The sequence below is a fragment of the Acomys minous genome (genome assembly GCF_964271855.1).
Source record: "Acomys minous genome assembly, chromosome: 9".
Taxonomy (NCBI): domain Eukaryota; kingdom Metazoa; phylum Chordata; class Mammalia; order Rodentia; family Muridae; genus Acomys; species Acomys minous.
The window spans coordinates 7,309,711-7,322,579 of record NC_140490.1 but is presented as its reverse complement, the minus strand read 5'-3'; the positions used below and the strand labels follow the sequence as shown (position 1 = coordinate 7,322,579).

The window sequence follows — 12,869 nt, the reverse complement described above, 5'->3', positions numbered from 1 at the left end:
CCGATTTACCTTTCTCACTGCTGTGACAAAATATCTAAGAAAGGCAATTTAAGAAAGGAAGGGTCAGGCTGGAGAGATGGCTCAGCAGTAAAGAGCACTTGCGGCTTTTGCAGAGGACCCAGGTTCAGTTCCAAGCTCTGACAGGGCCGCTTACAACCATCCATAGTTACGGGGCTAGGGGATCTGCAGCCCTCTGCTGACTTCTGTGGACAGGGCACCAGACACGCACATGGTGCACATACATGCACGCAGGCAAAACATTCGTACATATAAAACTTTATACACATATTAAAAATAGAAATAACTTGCCAGGCATAGTGGTGCGCACCAGTAATCCCAGCATTCTGGGAGGCAGAAGCTGGTGGATCTGAGTTCGAGGCCAGCCTGTACAAAGTGAGTCCAGGACAACCAAGCCTGATACACAGAGAAACCCTGCCTTGAAAAACTTTTTGTTTTGTTCTGTTTTGTTTGCTTTTCAAGGCAGGGTTCCCCTGTGTAGCCTTGGCTGTCCTGGACTCGCTTAGTAGACCAGGTTGGCCTTGAACTCAGAGATCCACCTGCTTCTGCCTCCCTTGCTGGGATTAAAGGCGTGCGCCACCACACCCAGTACCAAAGAAATTCTTAACAGTCTCCCCCTTGCCCAAGCCCAGGCTCCAGTCAGAGGCTCTACCACTCACGAGCAAGACCGAGGCTTAGTTAACAGCAGAGAGCCTCATCCTTTTACTTTGGCATATAGATTCAAACGAAAGCAGCAGTTACACCTTCCTAAGTCATAGTCCTAGAGACACAGAAAATGCCCCAGTGCCATGCCTACCACAGATAGCAGAGGCCCACAGAATGCTCAGACCTGCTAGCCACACTCACTCACCACTCTTTCTTCCTTAAATCAGAGACTAAGGACCCACGTGTCCATGACGCACGACTGGATGCTCCAGGTCCACTCACCAACACCAACCTCCTGGCAGCTCCTTGTTCTTCCTCCTGAGGACCAGGGTTCCCCTGGGGACACGGGCTCAGTATTTTTTCAGAGCCTGATTCCCCCAGAGACGGGGTTCTTCTACAGACTCCCGGAAATGGCAACTGAAACCTCCAAGACCCTGCAACCCCCGGTCCTCCCCTCCCGCCAGCCTCCGCCATCTGCTACCCATCACTCAGCACCTGAGCCTGCATTTCCGCTCACTTCACCACCCCAGTCCAACTTCCTCTCCTCAGCAAGGCTGAGCTCAAGGGCTCTAAGCTCCTCCAGTTTTTTGTTTTTGTTTGTTTGGTTGGTTGGTTGGTTTTGGTCTTGGTTTTATTCAAGACAGGATTTCTCTGTGTAGCCTTAGCTGTCCTGGACACGCTTTGTAGACCAGGCTGGACCCAAACTCATGACGATCCACCTGTCTCTGCCACGAGTGTTAGGATTAAATGGCGACCCTCCAGTTTTAGGCTTCCCTGCACAGAAAAGCTGGCCAGAAAGAAAAAGGCCTCTCTGTGTCCCACTAGGGTTTCTGGTTGCCTGGGGGTTGGGGTTAAGCCTATAGGCTTCCAGAAGAACACGGACAATTCCATCAAAGGACAATTGGGAAAGTCAGGCTGCTGTGGAGTGTCAAGGCAGACTATCCCAGACCTGGGCCTCCACAGGGACTGGGCCCATAGCAAAAAAAAAAAAAAAAAGTGCCTTAACTGAAGTGTGGGGTGAAGGCAGGGGGCTGAAGACTCTGGGGGTTTCTGGGAAAAGCCACACTCCTTTTCACCAGAAGCTGAAAGGAAGGAGGAGGCGCCCTTATCAGAACACTCAGAAAGTGAATGGCTCAGCCTACGGAAATTTAATTTCAGTCAGAATATTCCACTGTTTGCAAGTTGTAAACGGCTGTGAAGGAGAGAGCTTTCTGTAATGCTATCCACTGCCCTCCTTGAAAACGGCAAACATTTGATGGAGTTCAAATTCCTTGGCTAAACTCACAGGGTTCTGGCATCTAACCCTCACCTCCCTGGCCTGTGGCTACAGGTCAAGCACCATTGTGCAAAACTATACCTCCCTGGGGGCTTTGGAAGGGATACCACTATACCACACACACACACACACACACACACACACACACACACACACACACACACACACAGAACTTTTATCTGTTTCTTTAAAATATTTCGTTGAGGCGCTGGAGAGATGGCTCAACAGCTGAGCGCACTGGCTGCTCTTCCGGAAGGATCAGGGTTCAGTTCCCGGCAGCCACAAAGACCCTCACAATGTAACTCCAGTCCCAAGCGACCCGAGGCCCTCCTCTGCTCTCCTCATCCACTGCACGCACGTGGTGCACAGACACACATGCAGTTAAAACACCCATACACATAAAAAATGGCAATAAAATGAAATACCCAGTTGACAGTTGGGATGTGGTTTGGTGACAGTGCATTCGCTTAACATATGCCAGGCTTAGGGTTCCATCCTCCTCAAGGCAAAAATAGAATGCAAACAAATTGGTTTGACAGAGACCCAGAAGTGAGATGACCGCATTATATGGCAGGACTATTTTTAACTGTTTAAAGAACCTCCATACTGTTTTCTAATGGCTGTGCCATGTTACACACCAAAAGACAAACACCCCACGATTTATCTAGCCAACCTAGTTGAGGGCAGCAAAAACCATTGAAACAGGAAGTATAACAGTAGTTGTAGTGGCTGGGTGGGCAGGGCGGGGGAGAGGTGCTGGTCAGTGGGGCATTTCCGTTCTACAGAAAGAAAAGGTTGTCAACACAGATCTGAGTCACAACAGTGTAAACCTCGCTATTGTCACTGAAGGATACACAAAAACTGCTAAAGATAGTACATTTGACATTTTGTTTTGTTTTGTTTTTGTTTTTTTGAAACAGGGTTTCTCTGTGTAGCCTTAGCTGTCCTAGGCTGGCTTTGTGGACCAGGCTGGCCTCGAACTCACAGTGATCCGCCTGCCTCCCTTAGTGCTGGGATTAAAGGTGTGTGCCACCCCACAAGGCTTAAAAGTAAATCTTAAAAAATAAACCACACACAATAACGTACAGGTCTTTTTGATCCTTTACAATGCCATTTGGAAGTTCCCTGTGTCTGTGCGTGCCAGCACTCCATGGGAGGACATCTGGGGGTTCAGTCCTGAACAGGCTGGCCACCCTTCCTCTGAAAATCTAAACCATTCCAAAAGTCAGACCTTTCTGAGTACTGACGGGATGTCTCCAGTGGAAAATTCTACACCTGCCTTCGCATGTTGAATCAAAACGCAGGTGCACTACAGTCCATAAGAATCAGTCTCAGCCTGTGTGTGTACAGGCTGCACATGAGACAAGAGTTTCATGTTTTGACTTGGGCCCCGTCCTCAAGCTGGTCACGTAGCTGCAGACACTCCAGATCTGTGACAATCCAAATAACCTCTGGTCCCAAGCAAGGGAGAGCAGGACAAGGGTGGAATGGACACAGACAAGTGGCAGAGACATGGGGACCGGACTCGGCCAGCTGGAGAGACACGGACGTGCTCCCCTGTTTCCCCAGGGTTAGGTACCTCACGGCTCCACAGATGACCCCTGCTTCACCCCTGTCCTGGCGCATCACCTTATATCACCACTCAGGGTCAGCACCCCAACATAAAGACTCCCCTAAGGGTTCTTTCTCGGAAACCTAGCCCCTCTGCTCCACAAAATTGCATTTCCCTTCCCTCCTGTACACCCCAATCCCTCCCCCAAAGCATCCGGTCACACAGAGCGCAGAGGCTGTGCCCAATTTAACAGCAAACAGCCAAGTTCAAGGTGGAAAGCCTTTGGCCCCAGGTCAGGGCCAGCCAAGCACAGCATCCAAAAACCAAAGGATTGTGTTTCTTTTAAACGCCAGTGTATAAATAGGGCAAAGCCCCAGGAAAATATTTAGAGGTGACAATCACCACCTCCTGCAAGCTACCTCCTGGGAGCCTCCACCACCCCACTTTCAACCTTCCAACGTGTGCATGCGAATCCCTACCCTGGACGGTTCTATGACTGTGTCATCGAATCCTAATGGCTCCATTAAAACTCCCAAGAGGGTTCCATAAAAATTCACATTAACTAGTAAAACTCTAACCAGTACAGTTAACTACCGCAGATTTTTAGGGGGCAGTTTTTGTGGGGGTGTTGTTTTTTTTCTTAAGTGTAACTTGAAACAAAGTAGGTGTTAGTATTAACCCTCTGTTCCCCTAATCTGAGCTCAGCTAAGTCTTCCCCCAAGTATTCCCAATATGCCTCCTTTTAAACATTTTGTCAGAAGTCATTAAGCAGAGTCCACAGCTTTGTTTTCTTATAATTTGGAAGAGGACTGGTGTTAGAAACAGGTGTCAGAATTTCAAAACCCGGCGTTGTGTTGAATATGCATGGAGTATGAGAGGTTTAAAAATGAAAGGAGGAGCCGTGCGTGGTGGCGCAGCCTTTAATCCCAGCACTTGGGAGGCAGACGCAGACGGGTGGCTGTGAGTTCGAGGCCAGCCTGGTCTATAAAGTGAGTCCAAGACAGCCAAGGCTACACAGAGAAACTGTTTCTCAAAAGAAAAATAAAAGAAAAAAGAAAGGAGGGGGAAGGGGAAAAATTAAATAAATAAATAAATAATTACTTTTTAAAAACAAAGAAAGGAGAAGCCGGGCGTGATGACGGAAGCCTTTAATCCCAGCACTTGGGAGGCAAAGGCAGGTGGATCTAGTTGAGTTCAAAGCTATCCTAGTCTACAGAGCGATTCCAAGACAGCCAGGGGTACACAGAGAAACTCTGTCTTAAAAAACCAAAAGAAGCCAGATGTGGTGGCACACACCTTTAATCCCAGCACTCAGGAGGCAGAGGCAGGTGGATCGCTGTGAGTTCAAGGCCAGCCTGGTCTACAGGGCGAATCCAGGACAGACAAGGCTACAAAGAGAAGCCCTGTCTCGAAAAACCAAAACCAAAACAGAAAAAACAAAAAAGAAAGAAAGAAAAGAAAGGAAGGAAGGAAGGAAGGAAGGAAGGAAGCAAGGAGGTATACATGGAAACCCTAGAATCTAAGAAGCCTGGAGGGGCTGGGGTGTACCTCAGTGGGGGAGTACTTGCCTAACATGCAGAGGGCCTTCCATTCCATCAAGTGCCATATCAAACAAACAAACAAACAAACAAAAAAGACAAATTGTTGAGTTTGGGTGGAAAGTGGTCATCAGGATCCAAGAGCTTTTCAGAATAGGTCAGCTGTATCAGCTGTCCAGATAGGGTTCACTCTGGGTACCAGAGCAGAAAACAAGAACAGATGCCAAGCTCTCCCAGTCCCAGAAGACCCTGGGCCTTGGGATTCCCGCCTGGCGACCCTCCCTAGGTCCACTGCCTACTTTGACTGACTAGAGCTCACCTCCTGCAAGCCCTTCCTCACCAGACTGGATCCCACATTAAGATGCCTCAGTAGGGATGCACAACACAGCTTGCTTAACCTTCTCCCTACAGACCCAGATGGGTTGTCAGCCTGTCAACTCAACTCAGTCTGGAGGGAGAAGGAAGAAGAACTTCCAAAAACAGCCATGCAGAGAAGCGAAGGAGGAACGCATAACTTCAGTGACAGACAGTGCGGGGCCAGCCAGGCAGCCACACCGCGGAGGCCTGCATGCCAATGCCTGTGGGGGGGGGGGGGGGGGACAGAATTTCCCAGCAATCCAGTCAGTTAACTCAGCTCACTTAGCGAAAGCAATGCTCCTGCAGTGGATACTGCTTGGGGGACGCTCCCATGGCTGAAACTGCTGCCGTTGTGGCCACTTGAACTCCTCTGGGTGTCAGCTGCCTTATCTTAATCCATGAGGTCACCATAAAGCACCTGAAACAACCCGGTAGAGTACTTGGCAGGGTGCGGTCCTCAGGAGCGGCGCTCCGGCTCCGGAAAACTCAGTGAAGACTTGCGGCAAGGGCCAGCCTGCTTCTTCTTCTATCCATTCCTTCTTTCCTGGAGCCCCAGCAGCCTGCTCATGTTGCAGATGAGGAAACTGAGGCTACGGTAACTTAACTTGTTCAATGAGGAAGTGGCCCAGCCAGGGGGCAATATTCCATATTACCTTATGCCGTCCCATAGAATAAGGATAGTTTTAACCACAGTACCCAACACAGTAAATGCACTATAAATGCTAATTTCCCTTGCTGGGTTTTAAAAAGATGAAGAAGACGGAGGAGGAGGAGAAGGAAGAGGAGGAGGAGGAGAAATACTTAGCAAACAGATAGGAAAGCCAGCCACCAAGGATCTGGTGAGGGCAAACATGGAGGCACATGCCACAGGGCTGAGGCAGGGTGTTTATGAATTCAAAGGCAACCTGCACTACATACCAGGACCTTGTCTCAAAAACTAAAATAGAGGAGAATACACATTTTGTTGTTGTTGTTGTTGTTTGTTTGTTTTTCTGAGGCAGGGTTTCTCTGTGTGGCCCTGGCTGTCCTGGAGCTCACTCTGTAGACCAGGCTGGCTTTGAACTCACAGAGATCCACCTGCCACCATCACCACCCAGGCAAGCATGCACATCTTTAATCCCAGAATTTGGGAGGTCAGGCTGGTCTATATTATGAACCCAAGGCCAGACAGAACTACATAGTGAGACCCTGCTTCCACAAATGAATAAACAAATAAATAGATTCATTTAAAAACAACTAACATAAGAGCTGGAGATGAGCCTCGCTGGGTAGAGTGTTTGTCCAGCATACACAAAAGCTCTGGGTTTTCCGCCCAGCTCGCCATTCACACCAAGTGGTTGTACAAAGGTGAAGGCGGAGGAGCAGGAATTCCAAGGCCATCCTCAGCTATATGGTGAGTTCCGGGCCAGCTTGAGCCACCTGAGACCCTGTCTTTTAAAAAACAAAAACAAAAACAAAAACAAAAAAACTAGTTATTACCTGAGTGGAAGTTCAGATAGTTTTGAAGGCAAGGAGGACAGCCATGGGGTCCCAGGTTGCGGGGTAGGGGGTTAGGGGGGTAGGGGGCTGGGGTGCACTTGAAAGGCAGCCTGTATGTGGCTAAACCACAGCATGAGCAGGGGAAGAAAAGGCTGACAGCATCTTCCTAGACTACGTCCTTTTTTCCGTGTTTTTGGCTGTTCAGCCTACAGCTTGCAGCAGCAAGCCCCCCCCCCACATGCATAGCTACCTCCAGCTCACACCCCAGGAATTTTCAACTAAGGGGCTTTGTGACAACCAGAGCTAAAACCCAGGACCTCAGGTGGAAAATACCCAGGCTGCCACAGGCAGCCAAATGGGAAAGATTTTTTTTTTTCCTTAAACCAATTTCCTGAGTGAGGCCTGAGGCAGCGCCCCAAGTCAGAGATCAGAAAGCAGAGAGAGGCAGATTTTTGCAGATTAAGCTGAGGCTGGCAAATGCTTTCATTGGTCCGTTTTCACTTCTTGGGTTTTTCCTTTGAAAGGAGGGAGTTTGCCCAGTTGGAGTTGACAAGGCTGTTGTTCTTTTTGGGGGGGGAGGAGGGAAGGGTGACAGGCCGTCCTTGTTCATCCAAGCATCTAGAATCTTCTCCAAATCACACTCACCTGATGTTGTTCCAATTCTTTTTTCTAAAAGTTACCTGTCCGCTTAGGGGGCGGAGGTAGTGCTGACACACAAGAGCTTAAAATAAAGGGCATTTTGTTTTGTTTTGTTTTTTTCTAAACACCCCGCGGGAAACAGCCTGGCCTGTAGCTACCACCCCACCAGGCTGCGTAACCCCTGGGCACCCCCTCCCCTTCCCTTCTTGTGTTTTGAAGTTTATTTTCCCACATTTAGCCTTGATTTTTTTTTCCTTCCTTCCGCGGAGGAACAGCAGGGAGGGGACCCTTCGAGGGCACCCCCAGTCTCATCACCACCCCCTCTAAACAAAGCCCAGGGGTAAATTACACCAAAACTCTCCTCCTGGGATAGTTTCCTCTGGGGAAATCATAAACTGACCACCTTCTTCCTCAGCACACCCAGATGCAGCAGGACACTCAGCAGCGGGGGACAACACTTGGGTATTTCCAGAACCCCTTGGAAGAGGAGCTAGACCAACCAACGATGCATCTTTTGAAATTCACTCCCAGCGTCACTGTCATGAACACCCCACCCCAGCCCACCCCCTGCAACTGCATGGGGGGGAGGGGAAGATCTACTCAAAGGCAACAGTACACCAGGAAGTGCAAAGCTGTCTCAGGCCTCCTGAGAGCTCATATCCCATCAGGCACCTGAAACATGTCTACCTCTGTGAATGTCCATCCGAGATCTGAAGGCAAAATAGGAGGTAGTACCAGTAAGATGTGTTCAGGTTTTCTCACAACGTAACAATAGTCTAGGGGCAAGACAAAGATGAAGATGGATTTGTTCCCGTTTGACAAAAGAGGAAACTGAGGCTGGAAAGTGAGCGACATGAGACGAGACAAGTGCAAGGAACTAAGGGAGGTGATGTTGGTCAAATGTACCAGGTCAGATCTACAATGGCTTGGACAGTCTAACCTGCTATTTACTCCTACCGCTATTGAGAGGAGGCCAATCCGCACAGGGAGGGATCGTTGGGGCTGAGTCCTCAAGAAGCAGAGAGGGACCTCTGACCCCAAGTTGACTCAAGGTTCCAATTGAGATGGTCAGCCAAGTTTGGCGTGCTGAGGTCAATGCCGTCCACTGGGTGTGTGCATTCTCAGATAAGAAACTCCACAAGCCAACGTCGCGGAAACTTTCCCTCACTCAATCTCTCCTCCCTCCCTAAAAAGGGACTACCTGGATTTGGGTGTTCGCCTGTGCAACCTGCTGCTTTGACAAATTTAACGCCGAGTCCTAGAGAGATGTCTCTCAGCTTGGTAAGACTTCCCGGAAGCTTGGGAGCGTCCCCAGCATTCCAGCCACAGGCCTTCCTCCAGGGCACTTAAAATCCGAGCCCCCCGACCCCACTAAAGCAGCGACCAGCGGGTACGTTTTTGCCCACGACGGGATGGGGACCCTCTCTCTGCCGCATTCAAGTTCTTAAGATCGAGCGGGCGCGGCAACGGCCCTGGAGCAGGAGGTGGAGACCCGAGGGGTGGCACCCGGCTCCGCTCCCGGACTCCGGGAGCGTCTCCAAGGAAAGATAAACGCCTTTATCCGCCCCACAGTTTCCCTCCAAAAAGGGAGGCACCCACACACCCACACTGAGACACCGCGGGGCCCAGCTCACCCTGGAGTCAACCCCAAATTCTCTCGGACCGTACTAGGTTCTGCGTACAAGTCTGCGCGCGTGGGGAAACCTCTTGCCTCTGAAGACAGATCTTTGCAACCTGATGGGGCATTCTCTCCCCGCCACCCCTAGACCTCTCGCTGGGCTGGGGCGGGGGGTGAGTTTCGTCGAGGGGGGTCTCCCCTTCAACATCGCTGTAGCCCCAACCGACGCCTCACCTGTAGGATCTTGTCCAGGCCCTCTTGGCTCAGGCACGGAAACTCCTTGAGTAGATGCAGTTTCTGTGTATAGTAGTTTTTCTTGGCCTCCTTCCAGTGCGGCTCTTCCAGCACTTCGAAGATCGCCGCCCCGATGGCCAGGTAGAAAATGATAGCCGAGGTGAGCAGGGGGCCCCGGTCCACCATGGCTTTGGAATGGCCACTTCCTGGAGAAAGAGTCCCCTATCTCCAACAACTCCGGGTCCACCGGTCCGGCAGCCCTGGACACAGCTGTTTGAATTTGGAGCTCCGCATGCGCAGTGCCCGGTACCCCCCGCGCGCCGCTCCCGGGATAGTTGCTTGGCCAAGTTGGCTCCCTGAGCGCTGGGAACTGCGTGGATCACGCTCACGCAGGCTAGAGTGAACTCACACCTGGAGGGGCTTGGGGGCCACCCCCAATCTCTCGATCCTGAGAGGTAGGGTGAAACTCAGGACCTACACCGGGAGACACGTGTGCCGCCTCGGTGCGCGCGACAGTACGCCGAGCGCGCCTCCGCACCGCTCTTTAAGCGGCGTCCAGCCCGCCGACCCTGAAGGGGGTGGGGTCCAGAAAGGACACGCCCCTCTCCCCGATCCTGACCCGCCCATCGCGTCTGAAGTCGCTGCAGCAGCCACCCGGCTGGCTCTCCACGCTCCAGGCTAAAGCTGCGTGGTGCGACAAAACCTCCACGACCCGCACTGTCGCAGGATTTGCGGTCTGCGGGACTCCAGTAGCGAATTAGAAATTGATGTAATTAGCTAAAACGGCCGTGCACCTTACTGATGAGGTCAGAAATATATTGTTAGAGTTACTATCACGTCCAGATGGTTCTTTCCAGAAAGCTTAGGTTCCCTAACTATTCCTGAGGCTCACACACTTACCTCTCTGCCTGGAGTAAGGGGATACGATCTGAAGTAAGATTACCAGGAATTATCCTAACCACAAACGGGTGAAGCACCAGGTCATCTGTGCTCTCCACACGTCTGAGAGAGGCAGCAGGCAGCCACACACCCACACTACAAGGACCTCTTCCTTACTCCCAAGCCTACTTACATTTACAACACAGAGGGCCAGGCGGTGGTGACACACGCCTTTAATCCCAGCACTCCGGAGGCAGAGGCATGCACCTTTAGAATCTCCATACATTTGAGAGTAACCTTGTCTACATAAAGAGTTCCAGGCCAGCCAGGGATACATAGTAAAACCTTTTCTGAAAATAAACAAGCACTTGATAGTAAGTAGAAGGTGTGAGTACATATGTCAAACCCCGTCTCACTTTGCTTGCTTTTCTGAGCATTTATAAACTCTGGGCAGACTACGTGTTTTTACATGTGTCATAATCAGGTTAGGTTCACTTGCCAGTAAAGAAATGGGAACCCTGGCAGAGTGGTTTGTGCAGCCCCCACTAGCCAGAGGGTGGAAGATGTGGGCCCACAGACTGTGCCTGACCTCAGGCCTCCGTGGAGGCAGGTGCAGCAGAGGCCAGAGTCCCTAACACTGCCCCCTGCCCAGGGCCTTTTCTTTTTGTGGGTGATTAAATCTTCACAGGCCAAAGGGTGCAAGACCGTTCGTTATCTGTGGGTCCCCATATTTTGCTGGAGCTGAAGAAGGAGGGATGAATCTACATGACTGATCTATCAATCATTTAGACGGGGCCTCACTCTGTGTGTAGCTCTGGCTGTCCTGGAACTCACTCTGTAGAGCAAGCTGGCCTCGAACTCACAGTGATCCACCTGCCTCTGCTTACCATATGCTGGGATTAAAGGCGTGGCCACCCGAAGCCAGCCTTCAGTCATTGTTTATAGATCTTGCTTTTTGATTTTGAGCATGCCCTGAGACAGAAGCCTGAGCAGGAAACAAAAGGGGGGAAAAAAAGCCCCAGGCTTCCAGGGCAGGACTAGATGACTCGTGACTGCTACGGCAAAGTCCGTTTCTAGCGCCCCCCTGGCAGCTCACAACAGCCTGTAACTCCAGCTCCAGGGGATCCTATGCTCTCTCCTGACCTCTGTGAGCACACACACACACACACACACACACACACACACACACACACACACACATCAAACTTAAAAAAAGAAATATTTTTAAGAGAAAAAGCAAGCCGGGCGTGGTATCACACACCTTTAATCACAGCACTCAGAGACACAGAGGCAGGCAAATTGCTGTGAGTTCTAGACCAACCTGGTTTACAAAGTAAGTCTAAGACAGCCAGGGCTACACAGAGAAACCCTGTCTTTAAAAAAAACAAAAAACAAAAAAAGAAAGAAAGAAAAAGAAAAGAAAAACAAAACACTCAGGAGGCAGAGGCAGGTGGATCACTGTGAGTTTGAGACCAGCCTGGTCTACAAAGTGAGTCCAGGACAGCCAAGGCTACACAGAGAAACCCTGTCTAGAAAAAAAAAAGAAGAAGAGGAGGGGGAGGAGGAGGAGAAGAAGGAAAGAAGAAAGGAAAGAAAGGAAATAAAGAACCCAGGCTTCATAATTTTGGATCCCAGAGACCTACAGTGCCCGATCCCTTAGGGTGCTTTTAGCCAAGGCTTAACCTGGACCAGCTCTTAGGATGACTCTTCTCCAGAAGATCCCCCTATCCACCCTCAACAGGTTTCTCTTCTCCACCTGATGTGGTCTGAACCCCAGTTTCACAGCCTTCAACTGGCTATGGAGACCAGACTTCTGTCCCAAGTGTGTCCAGACTTCTCCAGGGCTGGTGCTCCCCTTCTTTATGATAGAGTCAGGGGCTGCATAGGGTGTGAACTCTTCCACCAACATGTGGTAAGTGCGGGTTGAGAGGTCACCTGACACTCCAGAAAACTCTCTACCGTTTCTGTCTGCCTTGGCAGCTGAACTCTCTTCCTGGGAAGGAAAGGGGCCTCTCTCTTCTTATTTCCACTCCACTGCCTCACAAAAACACTGCGCATACACTGGAATGAGTTGATCTCTATTCAAAGTGCTCCCTTCCCCTCCCCCCCAGAGAGTACATATATACATGGAGGTCAAAGTCAGCCTCAAGCGTCATTCCTAATGTACTCTCCAGATTTTTTTTATGTATTTCTATTTGTTTGTCAATGTGGGCCTTTATAAATTTATGTGCACCTGTGCAGTGTGTGCACACACACAGGATGCAGGAGCCCACGGAGGGTGGAAAGGGTACTGGATCCCCCCGCAAGGACCACTTACTTGTAAGCCTCCGTGTAGGTCCTGGGAACTCGGGTCCTCTGCAAGCGCTACCAGCACTCTCAGCCTCTGAACCATCATCTTTCCGGCCCCCAGTTTCACTTTTTGAGACGGCCTCTCACAGACCTGAAGCAGCTGACCATTGGGTTAGAGTGGCTAGCGCAGGGTCCAGACACCATGTCTCCTGACTTCTCACCGCCAGGATTCAAGCATCCTATCTACCCCCCTCCACCCCCCTCCACCCCCCTCCACCCCCTCCACCCCCCTCCATCCCCCTCCACCCCCTCCACCCCCCTCCACCCCCTCCATCCCTCCACCCC

General features: G+C 50.7%; 1 protein-coding gene across 2 annotated transcripts in view; it reads right to left on the bottom strand.

Annotated features, from left to right (window-relative positions):
- Positions 1 to 9,958, bottom strand: part of KCNK5 (potassium two pore domain channel subfamily K member 5) — a 45,451-nt gene extending 35,493 nt beyond the window's left edge. Inside the window, exon 1 of one of the 2 annotated variants that reach the window (XM_084794318.1) lies at positions 9,357 to 9,958. In XM_084794318.1, the coding sequence (XP_084650444.1) occupies positions 9,357 to 9,542 (186 nt within the window). In that variant the 5' untranslated portion in view covers positions 9,543 to 9,958. Of the gene's footprint in view, positions 1 to 945; positions 1,148 to 9,356 lie in introns of those variants that run through there. The other variant, XM_084794317.1, reaches the window with a different exon arrangement.
- Positions 9,959 to 12,869: the final 2,911 nt, after the last annotated feature.